The following is a 24,629-nucleotide window of genomic DNA, read 5'->3' on the forward strand; positions in this document are numbered from 1 at the left end:
TATGTTCTCCTCACATTCTGAATTTTTATTTGGGGTTTTCCCCCATTTTTCTGCCTACAGTCACTGATGCTCACATTTGTTAATGTAATAATACTTCTAAAATTAAGATGCTTTCAGCTTCAAGGAAGAGAAACTCCTATTTAAATTGGTTTCATTAGTCAAGCCATTTATTATCTCACCAAACAGGAGATAGGTTATTGGATTGGCTGGTCCAGTGGTTGGAAAAGGGGCACGGACCCCTGTACTAGTTTTTTTAAAGACCATGTGCATTTGTCACTTTTACTTTGTTAAAAATGTCATTTGTGTTACAGAAATAAAAAGATCATACTTAAAATAGGCACTTAACATATTTTAACACATTGCAGACCAGTGATGCCTTAACTTGTGCTGCCTAATCAAGCATTTCTGTAGAGACCTCCAGACATGTCTGTGCATTTTAAGGCACTTATTAATGCATTGTTGTTTACGAAGGTCAAAGCTCTCTGCTTTGGCCTTTTAAAAATTCAAGCCTGTACATTCTTATACAGTTGTGCATGGGAGTATACCTCTATAGCACGTTTACCACGGTCAATGCCAGCAAGACCCAGGCATATGGCCACATATTCATGGTATAATGGCCAGTTATGCAATAATGAATGAATAACAAATCCAGAAGATACTATTTGTGATTCTACTTTCAAACAAATATTTTCTGCTACTCTTCTTCCAGTTTTTGGATTAAGTTTAACTGGAGTGTCCTTGGATTGCAAGATGAGGTGTTTTAAATTTTGTTATAGTTTATTATTATTTAGCTGTGTCAGTCAGGATTTTTCTCATTACTGTGTATCCAAAATAAAACAAAAAAGTAGACTTCTGAGGCCAACAAAAGACTGCAAATGACTCCCAATTTCACATTTGTATCAGAATAGCTTTATTTGACCAGCCACTATTTTTATATATAGTTGTCACCAATCTGAAACTTTTACATTGTGCTAATAAAATGTCATTTTAATTTTTACATTGGGTTTCCATGAAAATTTCATTTGACGAAAAGATTCTTCTGCTGTCTCATTAGCATTCGCCTTCATTGTGCAAAATTAGGAAACATCAGAGTCTAATCTATTATTCCTCTGAAAATAGATTTTAGGGAGGATGGGTGTCAGAGATGTTTAAATTCAAAGTGATAGAGCTAATTTTACACAGCTAAATTTACTAGGATTTATAGAGAAAGTGAACCAAAGAATATATGACTCTCATGAATTAAATTAAAATGTAACTAATTATCAAAGTTATGAATTCTTTTAGTAAAAAACACTAGTTCACGTATTTAAAAATTCTAAACAGAACTGGCTATCTACATGACATATTTTACAATAGAGCCATCTAAAGACTTCCTTTGTGAGAAGCAGAATAAAGACAGGATTCAGAGTGAAAAGTTCCCAGTACTAAGGAAAGAGTCCTTACTCAGATCACTACTATGATATATATTACCGCCTCCCAAGTGATGTGAGGAATAAAAGGGGAAGTGCATGTGCATGTAAAAACTATTCTTAGGTTCTCGTTCTGTCTTGCACAATATAGTGGTCTTTTTTTCATAGGCCCTAAACAAGTAATCAATGCACAACTACCTTGTAGGTCTAAAGTAGTCATACCAATGTAAAAACCAACACTCAAACTCTTAAGCTTTTCAAAATTATTCTAGTGATGTTATACTGTTATATAAACAACATATGCTTATTATAAGTAATCTGATCATAGTCTCAATCTATATTGACTGTTTCATCACAGTATGTCATTTATCAGAAATGAATCAATGATATACACATAACAGAGGCTTAAGATTTTCTAGAAGTTTGTAATAATATATTTTTTAATATTTTTCTTTTTTTAAAGACTTTATTCATTTTAGAGAGAGAGACAGAGAGAGAGAAAGGGGGGAGGAGCAGGAAGCATCAACTCCCTTATGTGCCTTGACTGGGCAAGCCCAGGGTTTTGAACGAGCAACCTCAGCATTCCAGGTCGATGTTTAATCCACTGAGCCACCACAGGTCAGGCATTTGTAATGTATTTTTAAAATTATACTGTACCAGTACACTCACAGATCTTTTATGGTTACATCATAGCAAGCAATCTTTTATTGGGACAAAAAAGATATGCTAAAAGACAAGTAAATTACTATAATTATATATGCACAGTTTATTGACATTTTTCTTAAAACCAAAAAAATTGGAGTTCCTCCAGTGAAGTACAGACATTCTGCCACCACCTCTGTTGGCAAAAATGGAATCAAATTCTAAATATTCCTGTGATCCTGAATGTCTTGTTAAGTATTAGAAGGCTTTTGTTTTTCTTTTCACTATTAAGTTTTTCAGGAAAAATTCACCTATTTAGGAAAAATGAAAATACATCAATATCAATTTCAAGTCTATCTCAGAATAATTACACCTACAGTGTTTCCCTTTAAAGATGACTTTGGTGTTTATTGCCAACCCTCTCTTCTCAGATCTCAATGGCAAGAATATCCCCTATATCTTTGGCTCTTTCCCCAACAATTAGTCATTATTATTTTTAAAAAATGTTTTTATCACTACAGTCTCTATTCTCCTTCTTTCTAGTAACTCAATATTATAAAGAAATCACTCTCATTTTGTCTGTGGGTCTGCTTTGCACATTTATTCCACACTATCTGCACTATCTATTCCTCTTCACTGACGAAAGTATTGCTGCTGGCACAATTCATTTCAGGGAGCAATTCTGCTAAGTTATTAGCCTAGCTCTGCTGTTCATGAAACAGACCTCGTTGCAGTAGAGCAGACTCATCTGACGGAATCTCGTTAGTTATTCCCCTCTAGGGAAGCAAGTGCTCTTCATTTATAACGGGCTTTCTCCCACCCCCTAAGCTGTGCCTGTGCAGTGAGTTAGCTGCTTAGAGGGGACACACTCACTTTTCAGATCATTAGGGTTCCGTTTAGTCTACCACTGTTAAGCACAGCTCAGTGCTCACTGGCAGCGCTCAGGACGGCAGGTCTGATTTTATGAGAAGTCTGATTAACTTCTCTTTGTCATCTAAATACACGAGTAGAATTGCAACTATTCTATCCATTTACAATCACCAAGAATCCCAAGGCTCATAAACTATCAAGTGATGGAGAGAATAACCTGTGCGGCTCCATACCTCTATCTAAATCTGACAGGGGTAAAACCAACATTATCATGATCCGACCTGAATCTAAGGCTCTTTTACCAGAATTTGATCTTCTACTGGTAATTTAAAAGCATTAAAATGTTCATAATTCAGTTCCTTATAAATGTTAGAAACTTCACTAAAAAAAAAAGGACCAACAAAGTTAAAACTCTTACAAATGATAGTACTCTACTTGAACCACTCTGGAAGCTGAGCTGTTTCCTATTTTCTACATATAGTTTTAGCTCACCAGCAGCACTGCTTAAAGAATAAATAACTTATAATTATTGGTTTCCAAAGTCCCCACATCCTGTCAGTCAGTGTTGAATCAAATTCTTGGGTTTTATAACTAGGATAAGCTGTGACTTCATTAAATTTCTTTATAGGAATACACTAAACATTACTAACACATGAACATTAGCTTTCTTAAATAGAATTTATGCCTAATTTAATTCAAAAATTATAATTATTACATCTAACTGATAGGGAAAACACCATCAAGATTATTTGGATTAAACTCAATTTTCAGATACATCCTCACAGGCCTTTTAAGATGGCCAGTACCACACGATTTTTAATCTCTTGGAAAGGCTTTTATTTTCATTAGTCAGCTCAAACTATTGATCAAAATAAGAGCTGAAATCACAAAGGTGAAAAATTGCATTGTAGCTAGTAAAAACACTGAAAATTTCTACAGGGAAAATATCTTACAGATTTTTTTTTGTTGCTTCTGGGAGGAAAAGCAGAAAGATATTAATGGGACAAGCAGCAATGCTATCAAGTACACACTTTTCAGGGTTTAAATTGACCTAAAATTCGGTGTTAAGAGATGCAGCTGGCTTCACTGTCAAATGACTACACATTTTTCAGAAAACCATGTTCTATGCTTGACTGATCTCTGTCACTTCTGAATAACCTACTATTGAAATCCACACATAGAATAAACTGATTACTTCTGCTTTCATCACAATAGCTGAGCTAGTAAATATTAAAGTAGGGAAGGGAAGGATTCTTCATTTAATGAACAAACTAGGTATAAGAGAAAATTTCCCCACAATATAACCTATATGGAGCAAATCTCCTAAGGATGCTCTCCACCCCCTCGCCTTTTTCTTTTTCACAAAAGACAGCCACAACTATTACAATTTCAATGCGGAAATTAAGGTCCACATGAAGCCATCCCCTGCAGTCTAACTCACCTGCTTTATATGAGGAACGCACCAGAGGGCCACTTGCAGTATAATAAAATCCAAGTTCATTTCCTACTTTTTCCCAGTATTTGAACTTTTCAGGAGTAATGTATTCTTCAACCTAGATGAAAAGAATTAGTATTGACTCTAGAATCTCCACAAATCATTATAAGTCTATAGAAAATTGATACCCATGCATTCAGGGTCGATTTAACTTCCTAATTTATCCTGGTGCATCCAGGTTTCTTCTCCCTCCTCACTGGCCACCTGTCTACTGGTTACCTGTTGGCCACTCTATCGGAACCCAATTATAGGGAGTTAGGAAGAGGGGAAACATATCAATTTTATATGAGTTATTCCAAAGGACAGAGAAAGGAGATTATTTATAGAGATTATATATCTGTATCACTCATTTACTAACAAGTATAATCAAGAATTAGTCACTCCTCTAAGAGTCTTGAGGACTAGACTGGGTCTTACTCATCCTGTATCTTCTGCTTAGCATTGTGTCTGGCACATGATCACTACTAAAGGAAAGTTTCTTTTTTTTTAAAGGTTTTATTTACTGATTTTTAGAGAGAGGAAAGAGAGAGCGAGAAAGGAGGGGGGAGGAGCAGGAAGCATCAGCTTATAGTAGTTGCTTTTTGTATGTGCCTTGACTGGGCAAGCCCGGGGTTTCAGACCGGTGACCTCAGCATTTCAGGTTGATGCTTAATCCACTGCGCCACCACAGGTCAGGCAAGAAAAGTTTCTTGAATGAATACATGTCCCATATAAAAACAGGAAGACTAGCTTCTTTCTTACTTCAACGCTGGCCATTATGTAACTCCAAAACAAATTATAAGATCACCAGTTGGGAATGAATGCAATTTCCCAACTTTTAAATATTTTTAATTGGTTCACTTAAGTCATATAATTATGGGGGCAGCAGATAAGTGCCAGGGTAGCTGCTTCATGTAGATAATAAAATGGAAACTGGAACTTGAATATACAAGAGGCCCTGACTGATGGCTCAATGATAAACCACCACCTTAGTGTGCCAAGGTTGTGGGTTTCATTCTGCTCAGGACAAGTATAAGAAGCAACCATGAGCGTACAACTAAATGGAACAACGGATTGATGCTTCTCCCTCCCCCCCATCTCAAATCAATGGAAAAATTTTAAAAAGAAAGAAAATATAGTACATGAAATATATTACTAAAAGCCAGAAGCTTTCTCTCTGGACAATAAAAATTTAATTCAAATTACCAATCAACATTTGGCAATTCATGGTAGCTGTACCTTAAGGTGGCGCTTTGTTGGCTGCATATATTGTCCTAAAGTCAAACAGTCCACATCTGCCTCACGAAGTGCTAGAGGGAGGAAAGTACACATATTGGCAGATGTTTTTATGATGCTAAAATTGTAGACTTAAGCATAATTTTCCAGAACACCATTTTATTTCAGAACAGTGTGAATTTTATCCTGACCTATAATCCTGATGTTGGAAAATAAGACTGTCCCATCCATTCAAAGGTACTTACGTGCCTAGAAATATGGTAAGGCTTGAAAACACTGGCCTAAGACATTCATGTGGGGCTGGTATAAGGATGAACAACTCCGATACTATGGGATAAATGCTTTTAAAAATGGGGGTGGGAAATGCCTAGAGCAAGAGGCTCTTAGGCAGAAAAGATGAAGAGAACAGTGTATCAAAGGCCCCAAAACACCCCTATTATACACCAGACATGCTATATTAGGATTTTGCTAATTGTACAATATATGCTCTGGGGAATGTGATTTAATCTCTGACATCAGAATCTTTATAGTAAAATAGTATGCACTGTGGTAAAGAAAGCTTTTAATTACTATTGAACTTATTACTCTTGGAAACAATAATAGCTGCAAGAAGGCCAACTTTCAGGTAATCTAAAAGGTTTTATATTTAAAAATTAAAAAACCCAAGAATCACAAAGCAAATGGGCTTATATGGGACTAAGGTTAGCAAAGTCCAAAAGATCACATTATGTGACAATCAGTAAGCTCTTTCTCAAAGACTTGGCTTCATTTTATTCATCTCTGAACTGTCAGTGCGGGCCAGAGCTCCTGGTACCTGGATGCCTCTCAAAAATTGTCCAAAAACTGCACAAGAAAAGTGGGCAAAATTAGGTTTTTACTTGATAAAAGGGCAGGAAATAAAATGGTGTGCAAATTTCATATCCTGAGCTTCCTGCATATCATTCCACAAAGTGCTAACACACTTCTGTTCCCTTTTATGTTACTGTTCAAAACTTTATACTACACTCTGTCCTTGCGGGCACTTTCACTGAGACTATAGCGGAAGCATAACCAGGCCTTCAAAGTGGTGTTTCTATTATTACTCAAATTAAATGGGAGCGTTTTCATTTTTCAGTTTCATTACCTTTCATTGTTGCGTATACTTGCTCATCATTCTCGCCTAAGCCCAACATTATAGATGTTTTAGAAATAACGTCAGGTCGAACCTCCTTGGCATGCTTCAGTACACGTAGAGACTGGTCGAAACTGGCCCTGGCATCACGAACTTTCCTTGGAAACAGCAGGGCTGGCGTCAGCAAGAAGAACTGCAAGCTCAACTAAGCACAGTTACGGAAGCACCACGAAAGACTAGAAAGGTACAGTCTAGACATAGTACATCATATGGTTCAACGATAGAATTTGTGCACAAATGTCTGTTAATTTAGGATAAAAAATAAGGCTTCACTACCCTTGCTGTTGACTTTTAAGGCCTTTCAAGCCTACAGTAGAGAAAACTAAAATAAAAGTAACTCAATTTATAAAGTATTTATTGAAAAACCAGAATTCTGAAGCTCAGAATGGGTGATTATAAGGAGCAGTCAAGAATAAAGGGAAAAAGAGTGAAAGGAAATTTCGATACTGAACAAAGAAAAAACTGTTTAACCTAAACCCACATTTCAGGTCTGAAACTTTTATTACTCAAGACTGAGCTGCCCTCTGCTGGTGAGTATACAACATTGACATCTCTTAGGTAAAAACATGCACAATTCTGGAATTTTCACTGGAAAGGCTCATGTTTAAGTGAAACCAGGGTAAGTGGCACCCACTGGTGGTGGTATCAAGAGCTGTGACAGGGTTGTAACAGACTGGGTGCCAGACTTCAACAGGGGTCAAACTACCATGGCTTAAATGGGGACAAGGCTCAATGGATAGGAAGTTGCCGATGTTAAACCAGCATTCTTTTGAATTCAAACACATCTTTATTTTGTGTAATTAATTTATTGCTGTAGTGGTTTTTTTGTTTTTGTTTTTATTTTTACAGAAAGAGTCAGAGAGAGGGATAGACAGGGACAGACAGACAGGAAAGGAGAGATGAGAAGCATCAATCATTAGTTTTTCGTTGTGCAGTGACACCTTAGTTGTTCATTGATTGCTTTCTCACATGTGCCTTGACCGTGGGCCTTCAGCAGACTGAGTAACCCTTGCTCGAGCCAGTGACCTTGGGTCCAAGTTGGTGAGCTTTTGCTCAAACCAGATGAGCCTTCGGTCAAGCTGGCGCCCTCGGGGTCTCGAACCTGGGTCCTCGGCATCCCAGTCTGATGCTCTATCCACTGTGCCACCGCCTGGTCAGGCTGTAGTGGTTATTTTTAATTAGAGACTAGCTCACAGAGAGGAGAGGGAACCAATTTACGAGTTTTAAAATAAACAAGACCTGTGGTGGTGCAGTGGATAAAGTCTCAACCTGGAACGTTGAGGTTGCCAGTTAGAAACCCTGAGCATGCCCTGTCAAGGCACATATGAGAAGCAACTACTACGAGTTGATGCTTCCTGCTCTTCCCTCAGCCTTTCTCTTTCTCTATCCTCTAAAATCAATAAATAAAATCTTAAAAAAAAGAAAAGTCAAAGAAGTTAAAAAAAAACATAAAAACCAAGAAACTGATAATATAGAAAGTCTTACTGTCTGAAAGTATTTCCCCACTAAATCTGTTATGCTCCCTAATGTTTCTAATTTAGTGGAAATGATGGCTATGATTTTGCATACTTTTTTCAAGTTCTATAATATATCACAGTATAATTTCCAGAAGCTAACAAAACCATTTTCAAATATTTTACTAAAATTAATAAAAATGAATGTATTAATCATGCTTGAAGCCAAAATTTTTTTCCTTTATTATTAATTTTAATGGGGTGACATTGATTAATTAGGGTACACAGATTCAGAGAAAACATCTCCAGGTTATTTTGACATTTATGTTGTATACCCATCACTCAAAGTCAAACTGTCTTCCGTCACCTTCTATCTGGTTTTCTTTGTGCCCCTCCCCCCCACCCCTCCTTCTTCTCTCCCCCCTTTTTGTTTTTTTGAAATATGAACATAACTACTTAAATTTTTAGGAAAAGTAAGAAAGCATAATGTTTGTTTTTAAAAAGAGATTTAAAATATAACTGAATAATTCCAGTTTCTTTTTAGAATCGCTACTGCCTATCTTAATGCCAAATGCATTTTCAAGTTCTTTTCTGTTTAATTATAGTTTTGGTTTTTTTTTGCATTTTTCCGAAGCTGGAAACAGGGAAAGACAGTCAGACAGACTCCCGCATGCGCCCGACCGGGATCCACCCGGCACACCCACCAGGGGGACACTCTGCCCACCAGGGGCGATGCTCTGCCCACCAGGGGGCGATGCTCTGCCCATCCTGGGCATCGCCATGTTGCGACCAGAGCCACTCTAGCGCCTGAGGCAGAGGCCACAGAGCCATCCCCAGCGCCCGGGCCATCTCTGCTCCAGTGGAGCCTCGGCTGCGGGAGGGGAAGAGAGAGACAGAGAGGAAGGCGCGGCGGAGGGGTGGAGAAGCAAATGGGCGCTTCTCCTGTGTGCCCTGGCCGGGAATCGAACCCGGGTCCTCCGCACGCTAGGCCGACGCTCTACCGTTGAGCCAACCGGCCAGGGCTCTTTTCTGTTTAATTATAATCAAAGGAACTGCTCTTGTGTAATTCTCTTTTGAAAATGGTTTTTTGAAAAAACTCATTGGCACATGTAAAAAAGGGGGGAAAGGCTCGTTATGTATGTGTAACAAAACAAACATATAAATATGTAAGCTTATACACTTAGATGTTAGAAATTGATATTACTGGATAGAAATATTATAGGTGCTGATCATCTTTTTTGTTGGCTATATTTTCAGATTTTTCTGTAACAGACATATGTACACTGTTTTTGTTAAACTAAAGTTCACTTTATAAAAGTTAATTACGAAGTTCTCCTTTGAAAAAAGCGAGAAAACTTTCCAACATTACTCTGCATGTGTAATCACCTCTGTAATTCTGGAACTGTTTCTACATTATGTGCATATACATCTAATCCTGACAGAGCGACTTTCTCTATTGCTTTCAGGTCTCCTCGGAAATCAGGGGTGAGACATTCCACCAAGATTTTGGGGTTCCTAAGGGGAAAAAAATGATAGGTATCAAACCAAGGAAAAGAGGTAACATAACTGCTGGTCAAAACAGAAATCACCCCACTCTTTCTACATCAGTTTAACACAGTGATCTTTAGAACCCTGCCAGGAAAAGCAGGAACACACGAATGTTTACATCTGAACTGTTAAAATGAAAAAACAAACCAGAACATCAAATAATATGTACATAGTGGTTAAAACACATTTACATGCAAATAACAATCAGAATACATAGATTTTTAAACTTTACTGATAATAGTAAAAAAAATATTTTTTGGAATTAAAATATAAATATTGAAATGTTAAATGTAAAATAGTTTTGATTCTTAAGAAAGTAAATTGGGACATTTCTATATGAATATAAACATTACTTGATTAATTTTGATTTCTTTTAAAATTCTTCAAATAGAACCCTCCTCCCTTCCTCTAGGCAAATATTTCACAAGTGCTAAGGGCTACTCTGAGTTGCTGAGTCAAGAGCTTTGCTTAAATAAAATACAAGCTAAATATTAATCTTCCTATTTATATTGGCTATATCTATGCGTTCAAGCATTAAAACATGAACTAGCTCATAAAGCTACTTTCTCTAACAGCAGTATTGATGACTGGGACAGCTGACAAATTTTCCACAAACCAAGTGCAAAGCTTTTAGAGCTGTTTCCAGAGGGAAGAGATGTAGAAAGAACCACATATATCCCCTGGTGGATATAAAAGATGTTGAAATAACACACCCTATAATTCACTGTTAACTGGAGGTTGAGACCCATTAGTAGTTTGTGAAATCAATTTAGTAAATTAGAAACAAAAGTATTTTTTAATGAACTATAAAAAAATTAAATATAGTGTGGGAATCACTGAAAACACATTTACTAAGTGTGTAGGTGCTAGACTAGCACTGAGCTATAGGAAATAAGCATAACTCTTTTTAAAGCTTTTTAAACAGATGAGGTTAAAATATAAAAATATGGATTATGGGCAAAATTCCAAGGGCAAATGAATGGATACAATTTATACCAAGATTTATATATTCCAAATAACAATTGGAATATCTCTCATCTTTATTCCTTATTCAAAATCAGTTCTAGAAGACTGCGGTTTTATACTTCTTCTAAATTACCCAAAGTTCAGACATGCACTCAAACTTGAAGCAGGGGCTCTATAATCCAAAGATCCATAGATAAGTTTTTGCCCTGAATCCCTAAAATTTCTGCAAATATTTATGTGTAGTTCATATGTACTTCTGGAGAAAAGACCACATAATTCCCAGCACATTATTAGAGGAGTATATAACATCCCCCAAACGGTTAATAACTACTGCTTTAAAGTAAAGACATTAAAGAAACTGAATTTATGAGTTTAAAAAAGTCCTTAAATTATACAAGCAAATGCCAAAACAAGTACCTTTCCTTTATGTGTGAGACAGTCTTTGCAAAGTGCTCAGCTCCCCCATCAGGCATATCTAGAAACAAGAGAGTCCACTGCTAAAGATGATGTCACAATTAGTAAGAGCCAATTCCTGGGAGAGGTGATGATGACACACTAACCATCTCGATCCACAGATGTCAGGACAACATAATCCAGACCCCACTCTGCAATCGCTTTTGCAGTATTGTAGGGTTCATTGGCATCCAATGGAGGTGGCTTTCTTGCAGTCTTAACAGAACAAAATCTGCAACCTCTTGTACATGTGTCACCCATCAACTAGAATAGAGATGTTACAACTTAAATCAAACATATAGATGACCCTCAAGAATATAATATTGAGAGAATCAAGTTACAAAGAACGAATACAATTTGACTTTGTTTATAAGAAATTTGAAACATTCAAAGCTAAGTAATATATAAATAATTAAGGGATACAAATGAAATGTGGTCAAACAAGAAGGAAAGGAAATGATAAACTTAGAATTCAGAATGGTGTTAAAGGAAAAAGAGAGTGGATATGGGATCAGCAGGTGATACACAGGTGGGTTTAAAGATAATGCTAACACTGCCTGACCTGTGGTGGCGCAGTGGATAAAGCGTCGACCTGGAAATGCTGAGGTCGCCGGTTCGAAACCCTGGGCTTGCCTGGTCAAGGCACATATGGGAGTTGATGCTTCCAGCTCCTCCCTCCTTCTCTCTCTCTGTCTCTCTCTCCTCTCTCTCCCTCTCTCTCCTCTCTAAAAATGAATTAAAAACAAACAAACAAAAAAAACCTCAGTGTGGTCTGATACCCAACCCCTTTAAAAAAAAAAAAAAAAAAAAAAAAAAAAAAAAAAAAAAAAAAAAAAAGATAATGCTAACACTATCTCATACTGGAGGCAACAGGGTGTCGGTTGTATTGGTATTCTTACACGTAAGTTATAAAGATTATTTTGTATCTTTAATATTAATAAAATGATTTTAAAAGAAAAATATTTAATTCACATATCAACATGCAGGTCTCTGGAGGAATTAAACAGAAGGCACAGCTCCTTAAACCGATGAAACAGAAAACACACAAAAAGTCAATAATCTGCTTTCTGTGGGTATCACTCTTTCTCCAGGACACTGCTTCTGCTGCCACAGGTCACTACCATGTTCTGCCCCCTGCAAACAAAGCTACTGCAGAGGTTTTGGGGCCACAAGAATTTCAAAGCCCCACAGTAGGGTTGTAGTTTGGGGGAGAAAGATCCTGTCCCCCTTTATGCTTGACTCTCTCAGAGGGGACACACAGCAATGATGCTTAGGTCCAATGTCTCACAGAATTTTATTGAAACAATGAATTCTCTCTAGGAATCAGTTATGGAGTCAACAGTGGGAAAGGGGACCAGGTAAGGGGTGAAAACAGAGATTTCCATCATAGAGTATTCAGAATTACTCCCTTCTTTAAGAATTGAGGTTGTATAACTTGAATAAAACCCCTGTTGGCTCTGCATTATCAGAAGAAATTCTACCTCATAAAAGTCTACAGTCCCTCACCTAAAATAACATCCATGCCCAGACATAATTTAGGTTTAACCTCAACACCTCAATATCCATACTCCTCTGAATAAATATGACAGACTATGCTGTTAATCCCAATTCTTATGCTACCAAATTAAGGTTATACATCTTACCATTTGCTATGTAATTTGCATGCTGCCCCTAATGAATGAACAGCTGTCTGTATTTCAATTGATGTTTGGCTTGGCCATGAAACTTACTGTGGCCGACAGAATGATAGCAAGCATGTCTAAGCAGAAGCCTCAAATGTGCACAGATGGTTGGTCTGCCTCCCATTCTCCATGATAAAAATATGCCTTGAGGCCCTGGCCGGTTGGCTCAGTGGTAGAGCGTCGGCCTGGCGTGCAGAAATCCCGGGTTCGATTCCCGGCCAGGGCACACAGGAGAAGCGCCCATCTGCTTCTCCACCCCTCCCCCTCTCTTTCCTCTCTGTCTCTCTCTTCCCCTCCCGCAGCCGAGGCTCCATTGGAGCAAAGATGGCCCGGGTGCTGGGGATGGCTCCTTGGCCTCTGCCCCAGGCGCTAGAGTGGCTCTGGTCGCGGCAGACCCACGCCCCGGAGAGGCAGAGCATCGTCCCCTGGTGGGCAGAGCATCGCCCTTGGTGGGCGTGCCGGGTGGATCCCGGTCAGGCGCATGCGGGAGTCTGACTGTCTCTCCCCGTTTCTAGCTTCAGAAAAATACCCCCCCCCCCACCAAAAAAATGCCTTGAAGAGTTGCTGGTCTAAGGAGAATAAAACTCAGAGCAGACCTGAACTCAACCTACTTCCAAGAATTCACCTCAAGCTCAGTCAACATCAGCTGAACCCCAGCCAACCAAAAGACCTATAAGAAAAATTCTTTATTTTTTTAGGGAAAAAAACAAGTTGAGCAACCATAGTAACATTTCCAAAAAATAATAGGATATATAGCTCAAAATAGCACATGATTAACTGTCAGACAGCTAGAAGAATCAATAATAGACTTACTCAGATTTATTAAGAACAGAGATTCAAATTTAGGCTTACTCAAACACTTTAGAAAACACTGACATTTGCATCTAATGGGGCTCTAGGCTTATGTCTATCTTTTCCAATGGCACAGAGTAACACCATCCTAATAAAAAAGAAGAAGGAAGTTTTGAATGTGTCATTTCCCAATGAAAAATACTGACCCAAAATTCTATATGTGTTCAGAATAAGGAGAGATCACAATAGGCTGGTTTATTCTGTCAGCCCCCCCCCCACATTTTGCATAAATTCATATATAACAAAAAATTAATCAGAGGTACATAATGTACATTTTTAGGAGAGAGACAAAAAATTTCCTTTCAGTTTCTAGACTAAACCTTTAGAGTTTGAGCGTGGCCTTACCATGATCGTGGCTGTGGCAGTGCTATGTTCTCCACCTCCCCAACACTCTCCAATATTGGGACATCGAGCTTCCTCACACACCTTTGAGTAAAAGGAAACTGAGTAAGATCAGGTTGAAAATATTTACCAGCTAAACAAATGGGTGACCAGGCACTTTCCACTGTACAACTTTACAATATATTTATGAAGAAATTCACTATTTAAGAATGCTGTTAAACTGCCAAACTGTATATATATTAGGATGCCATTTTTTAAGTTAAAAACTATATAAATGTACATATTTTACATGTGCAAAGAAAAAGGTATTGAAGGATATATACTGACTAGTTAAAGTAGTGCATTTAGCATTTGGGATTATGTATATGATGTTTCACATTTAATATTATACTCTTTCCAACAAGCATGTTCTTAACTTGTAATATAAACAAACAAACCAACCAACCAACCCTGCCTGACCAGGCAGTGGCGTAGTGGCTAGAGCGTTGGACTAGGACATGGAAGACCCAGGTTCGAAACCCTGAGGTCGCCGGCTTGAGCGTGGGCTCACCAGCTTGAGCATGGGATCACTGGCTTGAGCGTAGGATCATAGACAGCGACCCTGGCTTGAGCCCAAAGGTCGCTGGCTTGAGCAAGGGGTCACTTGCTCTGCTGTAGCCCCCGCCCCGTCAAAGCACATATGAGAAAGCAATCAGTGAACAACTCATTGCTCATTTCTCTCCCTTCCTGTCTGTCTGTCCCTATCTGTTCCTCTCTCTGTCTCTGTGAAAAAAAAACACCCCAAAACCCTCATTTCCTAAGTTGCAGAAAATCTTATTTTTATCCACCATTAAATAAGAAGTTAGAAATTTCAATTATTTTTTGTTTCTTTTGCAGGGAAAATGATTTCTAAATATACTTCCATTACTGATAGGAATGCATCCTAAACATCTTTATTCACTTTCCTTGCTATTATTATCTATTTTATTAATTTTGAAGGTATATATACACAGAAAATTTACAGCTTTTGGTTAAGAGAAATATATATATATATATTTTTTCTGAAGCTGGAAACGGGGAGGCAGTCAGACTCCCACATGCCCCCGACTGGGATCCACCCGGCACACCCACCAGGGGGCGATGCTCTGCCCATCTGGGGCGTCGCTCTGTTGTGACCAGAGCCACTCTAGTGCCTGAGGCAGAGGCCACGGAGCCATCCCCAGCGCCCGGGCCATCTTTGCTCCAATGGAGCTTGGCTGCAGGAGGGGAAGAGAGAAACAGAGAGGAAGAAGAGGGGGAAGGATGGAGAAGCAGATGGGCGCTTCTCCTGTGTGCCCTGGCCGGGAATCGAACCTGGGACTTCTGCACGCCAGGCCGATGCTCTACCACTGAGCCATACGGCCAGGGCCAAGAGAAATATTTAACACTTTGACAACTTACTGTATGAAGATTTAAATTCCGCAAAGTATTTTTCAGTGTATTGTATTTTTTTCCCATGGGAATCTCTGTCTTTAGCCATGGAGGTAATCTTAATCTGAGAAAAACCAAAACTATCATTAACAAACATATTTCCAAATAATCGTACAGCTTTGAAGTTATTTTGATCTATTACAATTCTGAGTTAAGAGGGTTTCCCCCCATGATCCTGGATTAACTCTTATAATTTTTACCATAGGAGTAAAACCAGTGATTCAAATTTAGGCTTGCTCAAACACTTTAGAAAACAATAATATTTGTGTTTAACAGGACACTATACTCATGTCTATTTTCAGAAAGGAACAGAGTAACATCATCCTAATAAGAATGAGGAAATTTTGAATGTCTCATTCTGCAATGATAAACACTGACCAAAAATTCTATATTTGTCCAAAATAAGGAGAGATCCCACAAGTGTACTTTCTGTTCTACTTTCTATTGTAGATTGTATGATTCTTAAACAGAAAATATCTAAAATTTGGAGTGAAGACTGCTGTGTATTCTCAGGTTCCCCTTGACTTCACCCACTGTGATCTAGACGTTGTCAGGTAAAGTATCCAGCAAAACAATTTGTCCCCTGCATGAAATTACCTCACCATTCTTTTAAATTAATGCAAGGTATCAACAGGTCATATGTACACAGACTTCGAGAAGCAACAAGTCAGATCATAAACACCCAGTTACAATGAAAAATTTATCCAGGTCTAATAGACTGGTAGCAAGGTAATTAACTTTCACTTTCTGAAGAAATCTGATGCTGGATACAAAATAGGAGTTGGAGGTGTAAGATGCTTAAGTTCTGGGAAAGTTGAAGGAAAACTGTCAGAGAGCACAAGAAAAGGAAAGGATTCCAACAATTTTGCCTACTTACCCATTTTATATTTGTGATCACTTCTTTCTAATGATTTTAAGCTAAATTTAAAAAGTCTGATTGAAAATATATTGTAGAAAAAAATAAATAAAAAAGAAAATATATTGTAGGACTTTGCTATATCTGAAGATAATGCACGATGAAGAAATGGGACATTGAAATTATCTCAAAATTTCAATTACCTTTCTCCTTTCTGGCGTTTTAAGTTTCCTTTATATTCATCCCAGGTGCCCTTATCTGCGAGATCACCAGACACAAAATCTTGAAGGTCTGGTCCATTCTGTAAAAATTCCTTTTTTTTATCTGGCAAGGAACTTTCTGCTCTGACTGGACTGCATAAATATTTTCCAAATACCTAAAGAAAGAGTTCATTATGACATTTACCTAGTGGGATTTGTAATAATTTACTTTTAACCTATGTAATACCTTCTCTCTTCCCATTCTCCCCTGCAGATACCAAAATCGAAGGATGCTCAAATCCCCTATAAAAATGAGTTGGCTCAACGCATACAATCCTAACTTCCCATCGGGCTCCAAAAATCAGAGCGAAAACAGTACCGGTACTGATTGAAAAAAAAAAAAAAAAAGCCCATATAAGTGGACTTCTGCAGTTCAGATCCATGTTGTTTAAGAGTAAACTGTACATTTGTTGACCATAAGAAACCACTGGCTTCTAGATCTGAATACAAACGTGACAAGATAGCCCCGAACACTATAAAATTCACAAATCAGTACATCTGACGCAAAAGAACCTTGAACAATTCAAAAAGAGCTCCTGTTAATGGTGAATGCTACAGCACTTGTTCTTGTCTTGGTGAAAGAGCATTGGTTTGTGTACTCAGCGTCCAGAGTGGTATCTAGTACATAGTAAGAGTCCAACACAAGTAGTAAAAGGTGCTCAACGAAGTGCTCCTATAATGCTACAATAAAATACAGTACAGAGTACAAATCACTGAAAAAACAGAAAGAAAAGTTATCAGCGTCCGCCAACCTGCAAACAAAAAACCAATACCTGAGACTCTATCACATGGGGGTGTTGGGAGAATTAAATGATACTACATAAAAAAGGTTTAGAACAGTGCCTGGGTAGAGGTAATGCTCAGTGCTGGCGTTATCATTGGGCGCACTGAAGAGATGGAAGTCCCCTCTCCACGCCTGCAACCTACACATCACGCCGCTCACCCGGGGCCTCGCGGTGCGGACGACGACCCCGCAGCGTAGGGACATCTCTCTCTTTTTTGTTTTCTAGCAGGGTCAGGGAATCTAACTCCCAGGCAAAGACAGACCCACAAACCGCCGCACGATTTATGACAGATTACCCGAGTCACCACTGACCCGGTGGCACTTTAAACTGCTTCGCGATTGGTTGGTTTAGCCTAGTGGCGTCACGCGCTCATGACGCGTACGCAGGAGCCTACGGCTACAAGAACGTGATGACGAAAGACGCTTTCTCTTTGCCTCATCTACTGCGAGGTGAGGATATTCCTGTACTCGGTGGGCCCTGGGAATCTAAAATCATCGGCTTGAGAAAGACCGGCAGCGCCGGTCTGGCTCTCGGAGGTTTTATCCTGGTTCTCCCCGCGCGCGCCGAGCCCCATATAGATCGCGGGACTGGGGTTCTAGCTCTGTCCTTGGCTTTTAAGCCTATCCCCGCCCCTCAGCCTTGCCAGGATGGCGCCTTCCTGATCGGGCTTCCTGGGTTACTCGAAGCCGGAGTTCGCCCCCTAGCCCTCGACACAGCTGCTTGGGAGATGCTCCTCCCTGGTCAGGACGCAGCCGGGGGCTGCTTTCCCTGTTGGCCCGCCTGTGACCTGCCCGGGATTTTCGCCGGCCGGTCTCCGATAGGAGTGGAAACATATGATTGGGTAGCTTGGTCGAAAACAGGCCCCGCTCCGGTCTTCTTACCCCAAGTGTTTGTTTCAGGATGAAGACCATTCTCAGCAATCAGACGGTCGACATCCCAGAAAATGGTAGGAGACTTGGTGTTTGCCTTTTCTTTATGACTATACTACGCGCTCTATACCTTGTTGGAGGCCTCACCAGTGCGTTCTCTTGTAGTCGACGTCACTCTGAAGGGACGCACAGTTATTGTGAAGGGCCCCAGAGGCACCCTGCGGAGGGACTTCAATCACATCAATGTAGAGCTCAGCCTCCTTGGAAAGAAAAAGAAGAGGGTGAGTTTTGTGGGGATTTTTTTTTTGACACCTGAATTGCTTGTTTGGAAGGTTGTGATTTAATAGCATCCTATTTGACTGCTTTTAAAGATTACAGAATTGAGATTTAATGTTTTAGCTTAAAATTTGGTGTCCAAAATTGTAACCGGTTTTGGTATTTGTGTTTTCGTGAGATTGGACAACCTAATTCTGAAGAGTGGCTTACAAAGCTCCGTATTAGTAGTCATTAGCACTAGGTCTTGATTCTTTTATGTGTTAGGTTTGTTTTCCTCATGATTGTTTGTTTTGTAAGAATTTTAGGAACCGGGCAGTAGACTTCTAAACCTGTCATTTTAACTTTCTAGGAGTGAAGTTTGATGCAACTTAATACAAAATGGGTGTTTCTAGGTTCTTCCTTTGTGAAACTGTGAACCTGGGTTGAATAGTAACAACGTTTGTTATTTATTGAGGGCTTTATATGTGTTCGCACCTTTTCAGTTGAAAAGCATGCTCTTTATTTGTGCCTGTTGGAGTCTAAAGTAATTCTTTGGATAAATGGACTCTTTTCTTGCAAGCCTACTCATTACTGGAAAGAATCTACTAAACTAAACTTTTTGTTCTGTTACAGCTCCGGGTTGACAAATGGTGGGGAAACAGAAAGGAACTGGCTACAGTTCGCACTATCTGCAGTCATGTACAGAACATGATCAAGGGTGTTACACTGGTAAGCGGATTGATCAGACAGCTTTGTTGGGGGGGGGGGGTTGGCTGTGCTTTATGCAACATAAATGTCTACTGTAGAGAACAGGTTATGCATATAATTTATTGAGATTCTTGAGCTCTAGAATGTGGGAAAAGGTGACCTTAGCAAATGTGTTTAATAGACATTTTGGGTGTTTAGGATTAAGTGATCAATGCATGCAGGTACAGACCAGGTGGTCTTAGTAGGCTGATGGTGTTTTTCATACAAAATTAGAGTCACACCATGAGGATGTATGTATGTCTGTCTTCTTTTTATAGAAATGTAGCACAGCCTGACCAGGCAGTGGCACAGTGGATAGAGAGCATCAGATTGAGATGCAGAGGACCCAGTTTCAAAACCCTAAGGTTGACCCTGGCCGGTTGGCTCAGCGGTAGAGCGTCAGCCTGGCGTGCGGGGGACCCGCGTTCGATTCCTGGCCAGGGCACATAGGAGAAGTGCCCATTTTCTTCTCCACCCCCTCCCTTCCTCTCTGTCTCTCTCTTCCCCTCCCACAGCCGAGGCTCCATTGGAGCAAAGATGGCCCAGGTGCTGAGGATGGCTCCTTGGCCTCTGCCCCAGGTGCTAGAGTGGCTCTGGTCACGGCAGAGCAACGCCCCAAGGGGCAGAGCATCGCCCCTGGTGGGCGTGCCAGGTGGATCCCGGTCAGGCGCATGCGGGAGTCTGTCTGACTGTCTCTCCCCGTTTCTAGCTTCAGAAAAATACAAAAACCAAAACCCTGAGGTTGCTGGCTTGAGCAAGGGGTCACTTGCTTTGCTGTGGGTCCCCTCCCCCCATCAAGGCACATATGAGAAAGCAATCAGTGAACAACTAACGAGCTACAACAAAGGATTGATGCTTCTCATCTCTCTCCCTTTCTGTCCCTATTTGTCCTTCTCTGTCATCAAAAAAAATGTAGCACATAAGGTAGGGTTTGATTTTTTAGTACACATCTCAACACCATGGCCCTTTGTAGGAGGCACAACTAAGTGGAGCAATAAGTTGATGTCCTCGTGTCTGTCCGTTCCTCCCCCCCTCACCAAAAGGAAGCTAGCATTTATTACATAGGAGATAGTAAAATAATGCTTTCTTAATAAGCTTAATACTATTTTAATGAATTTGTACATGGTTACAGGTGGATACTGAAATATCAGAGTAGCACTTTGTAAATATATAACCCCTATGCTGTACATCTGAAAGTAATACAGTTGTACTGACTGCAAACTAATTGAAAAAAAAAAATAAAAGTAATATCTTTTTAAAGAGCTTTACAGTTCAGTGAGGAGGCACTAAAACAAATGTTTGTGTATAAAACTTGCCTAAGGCTTGATTCAGGTAACGGTTATAAAACCTTGAAGTGAGTGCAATGTGAGGACTTTTTGTATGTGTGTGTGACAGAGGGGCAGATAGAGACAGACAGACAGGGAAAGAGATGAGAAACATCAATTCTTCATTGCGGTTCCTTGGTTCATTGATTGCTTTCTCATGTGCCTTGATGGGGAGTGGGGGCTACAGAAGAGTGAGTGACCACTTGCTCAAGCCAGCCACCTTGGGCTTCAAGCCTGTGTCCATGGGGTCATGTCTTTAATCCCATCTGCAAGCCGGCAACCTTGGGGTTTCAAACCTGGGTCCTCTGCATTCCAGTCCAACGCTCTGTCTACTGTGTCATCACCTGGTCAGGCAGGACTTTCATTTCTTTTTTTTTTTTTTTTTTTTCATTTTTCTGAAGCTGGAAACAGGGAGAAACAGTCAGACAGACTCCCGCATGCGCCCGACCGGGATCCACCCGGCACGCCCACCAGGGGTGACGCTCTGCCCACCAGGGGGCGATGCTCTGCCCATCCTGGGCGTCGCCATGTTGCGACCAGAGCCACTCTAGCGCCTGGGGCAGAGGCCAAGGAGCCATCCCCAGCGCCCAGGCCATCTTTGCTCCAATGGAGCCTCGGCTGCGGGAGGGGAAGAGAGAGACAGAGAGGAAAGCGCGACGGAGGGGTGGAGAAGCAAATGGGCGCTTCTCCTGTGTGCCCTGGCCGGGAATCGAACCTGGGTCCTCCGCACGCTAGGCCGATGCTCTACCGCTGAGCCACCGGCCAGGGCAGGACTTTCATTTCTAAAGTAGAAGTATAATATAAGTACCCTGCGAAATTTAAAACTGGACTTCTTTAAAACTAAGCATTGCTAATTGTTTGCTTAATGCAGGGCTTTCGTTACAAGATGAGGTCTGTGTACGCTCACTTCCCCATCAACGTTGTTATTCAGGAGAATGGTTCTCTTGTTGAAATCAGAAATTTCTTGGGAGAAAAATACATCCGCAGGGTTCGGATGAGGTCAGGTATGTGCATACTCTTAGCTGTGTTTCAGAAATTTTTTCTTTATACTTGTGTTTTGGGTTAGCCATAAGTAAAACCAGAGTTATTTCAGAATTGTCTATTTTATGATTATAATTACTCCTGGTGCTAGTTAAGGCTTTATATCATATTGATACCAATTGTAATTCTTGAAGGCTTTTACATTGGAGTAGTTTGCAGGGCATGGTAAGCAGTTTAATTAGCTCTGCAAACTGAAATCCTAAATTAAGAAGACCACTTGAAAGGTGGTTTACATAGCATAGACTGTCTAGGTTAAATTCTCCAGTCTCACTATTGACCTTTGGCAGATTACCTCTGTATAGCTATTGGGAACATCTCATGATTAAATGAGTTAAAAATTGAAATGCAGTTATTCATATGAAAAACAATAAATGATACAAAAATAAACTTTTATGTACCCACAACTGTAAACCTACTTTTGCCCCAACCCTGTATGTACAATACAAATAAGACTTTTTTTTAAGTGAGAGGAGGGGAGACAGACTCCCCTCATGCATGTACCCTGACACATGTGCCCCCTCCCCCCACTGGGAGCAAGCCTCCTACTGGCCATGCTCTGCCCATCTAGGGCCATTGCTTGTAAAGCTATCATATTTATTTATTTTTTAGTGCCTGAGGGACGTTCATGGCTGCGGGAAGATTAAGGTGGGGTAGAGAAGCAGATGGTCACTTCTCCTGTGTGCCCTGACCAGAAATCGAACCCAGGACGTCCAGTGCTAGACCTACACTACCATCGAGCCAACCAGCCAGGGCCAAAAATAAGACAATACAAGCCTTGTACACCTAATATGGGCTAGCTAAATACCATCTTCACATACTCCTTAATTGAATCACAGAATCTAACTACTCTGGGAGAGATTGATTCAAATAGGAACACAAACAAGATTTTGACCCAGATAAATCATCTCTTATAATGTCAAAAACATCTTAAGGTTTATTTGGTCTGTGGAATTTTAAGTGGAATAAATTGCTACTTAATTAAAATATATTTAAATTAAATATTTCCTATGCAGATTTGATTTTATGTTGACACAATGCAAATACCATCTCCCCTTTTAGGTGTTGCTTGTTCAGTCTCTCAAGCCCAGAAAGATGAACTGATTCTTGAAGGAAATGACATTGAGCTTGTATCAAATTCAGGTTGGTATGTTTATTATGCCTATAAGATGTCTAAATATTGTTGTTTGAATACATGGTATTCTGTTCATGTGGTGAGCTTTATTTGTGGAAATCTAAAGCTTTGCTCAAAATATACAGGTTATAAGATGGCTTTAAGCTGGTAAAGTAATTGCCTTATTTCTTATAGCTGCTTTGATTCAGCAAGCCACAACAGTTAAAAACAAGGATATCAGAAAATTTTTGGATGGTATCTATGTTTCTGAAAAAGGAACAGTTCAGCAGGCTGATGAATAAGATCTAAGGTACGTTCTTGAAGTGTCTTAAGTTTTATTATTGCTTTAGTTGGGGAGGTGTCCTAATTTACTAAGACTGAAATGAGTTGCCATAATAGCAGAAAATGAAGAGTTGCATTTTGAAGCAGTAAATTTGGCAGAAAAAGATGAAATTGCACCCATTTTCAATATGAATCTAAATATGTTCTAGATTTAGAGTGGAACTTTTCTGGGCAAGGGTTTTGATGGAGAGTTAAAGACTTTTTCTTTTTTTTTTTTACAGTTGTCCAGCTATAGAAACAGCAAGATGGCGCATGATTTCTCAGCCTCATTTCTCACATTTTAAAGATAAAATAAAATGACTTGACACATTTTTTTCTTAAACTCATAATTCTTTCCAACTATTTGGCAAGTAAAAAGTTAAATTTCTAGTAAGACTTCATGGGAGAAGTAACTTATTTTTTGAAGGAAAATCAAGGTTATTTCAGGCAAGAAGAACATGGTACCAGTGACAGCCAGCACTATGTGGCTATTCATCATTAGATGCAGTTTTGGGGGGTGTCCTGAAGATATCTAAATTTGCAGAGGTGTGAATTTGAGCATCTGTGATGCAGATAGGGTTGAATTAGTTGTCTGTATACCATATCATTGTGAAGAAGCAGCTGTGTCTACTATGAAACAAGGTGATACAGCCTTAGTAAGCTTTGGGAGATGGAGTTAATTTGTGTTTACGATGAGCATGGCCCCTGTGATCCGAGGTCCTTGTTATGTTACCGTCTGCCCTACTTCAGCCATTGACTCCCATATCCTAGTCCTTGATAACCCTTCCATAATTTTCTAACTTTATGAGTCACACTGCAAATATATAATAGTCTTTATTATAATGGTTAAGTTTTAAGAAATTGATGAAATGGTGAAATTAGGATTTGCTTTGAAATATTTGAGATGGGGTTGGGGTAGATATTGAATGGGGTTTTAGATGAAAAAAGTAATTTCTAAGTGGGTAATTTGTTGAAGCTGAATGGAGATTCATTATACTCTTCCTACTTACATAAAGTTTTGAAGTTTTTCATAATACAGAAATGAAACAAAAATCCCTGTTGTTTTACCTGGATTAGTTTAAAAGCCTCTTTTTTTTTCAGGCCAACTCAGATCATAGTGTTTATTTCATTTAGTAAAAACAATAAACATCTCAGTTGTAGTTCCCAACCATCAGGCCTCCTGGCCAAGGTAGGAGGAAGAAGTTGGGTCTCTCATGGAAATCTTGGGACTTCCATCTTGCTTCTTCCTGGCAGAAGGGTCAGTATGAGGCAACTTTCAGGTCACTGAGAGGAATTTAAAAGCCTCTTAACTGGCCATTTTTGCTCCTTCCTCCCCAGTATTTTCAGCAGTGGCCACCATAGTTTTTATCAAGCTCTGAGCTTCCTCTGAACCATTCTGACTATACTGATCAAACTGACCTTTCTGTCAGTATTGCTACCTCTAAGCCTTCAAGTTGTCCTTCCCTTTGGAAGTTGTCTTTGGACTGACCAATTTCCGTCAAGTTTCAGTA

At 39.6% G+C, this 24,629-nt stretch overlaps 2 protein-coding genes across 4 annotated transcripts; one reads left to right on the plus strand and one right to left on the minus strand.

The window, feature by feature from the left end:
* Window positions 1-904: 904 nt before the first annotated feature.
* LIAS (lipoic acid synthetase) lies at window positions 905-17,775 on the minus strand. 3 transcript variants are annotated; one of them, XM_066233684.1, is made up of 11 exons: window positions 17,608-17,773; window positions 16,608-16,780; window positions 15,519-15,612; window positions 14,103-14,183; window positions 11,331-11,487; window positions 11,188-11,245; window positions 9,643-9,771; window positions 6,755-6,900; window positions 5,635-5,705; window positions 4,363-4,474; window positions 905-1,109 (listed from the first exon to the last, which is right to left on the minus strand). In XM_066233684.1, the coding sequence occupies exons 1-11, from the start codon at window positions 17,650-17,652 to the stop codon at window positions 1,102-1,104; spliced, it is 1,074 nt and encodes a 357-aa protein (XP_066089781.1). In that variant the 5' UTR covers window positions 17,653-17,773; the 3' UTR covers window positions 905-1,101. The 3 variants fall into 3 exon arrangements, with proteins under 3 accessions (XP_066089781.1, XP_066089780.1, XP_066089782.1); XM_066233683.1 differs by lacking the exon at window positions 905-1,109 and adding an exon at window positions 2,152-2,362 and having other exon boundaries at window positions 17,608-17,772; XM_066233685.1 differs by lacking the exons at window positions 905-1,109; window positions 11,188-11,245; window positions 11,331-11,487; window positions 15,519-15,612 and adding an exon at window positions 2,152-2,362 and having other exon boundaries at window positions 17,608-17,775.
* A 72-nt stretch (window positions 17,776-17,847) lies between these two features.
* RPL9 (ribosomal protein L9) lies at window positions 17,848-23,449 on the plus strand. The gene is made up of 8 exons (XM_066233686.1): window positions 17,848-17,898; window positions 18,349-18,395; window positions 18,484-18,599; window positions 19,207-19,302; window positions 21,517-21,649; window positions 22,746-22,826; window positions 22,993-23,107; window positions 23,361-23,449. Exons 2-7 carry the CDS (start codon window positions 18,350-18,352, stop codon window positions 23,097-23,099), a joined length of 579 nt encoding a protein of 192 aa, XP_066089783.1. The 5' UTR covers window positions 17,848-17,898; window position 18,349; the 3' UTR covers window positions 23,100-23,107; window positions 23,361-23,449.
* The last annotated feature ends 1,180 nt before the right edge of the window (window positions 23,450-24,629 follow it).

The sequence above is a fragment of the Saccopteryx bilineata genome, chromosome 5 (genome assembly GCF_036850765.1).
Source record: "Saccopteryx bilineata isolate mSacBil1 chromosome 5, mSacBil1_pri_phased_curated, whole genome shotgun sequence".
Lineage (NCBI taxonomy): Eukaryota > Metazoa > Chordata > Mammalia > Chiroptera > Emballonuridae > Saccopteryx > Saccopteryx bilineata.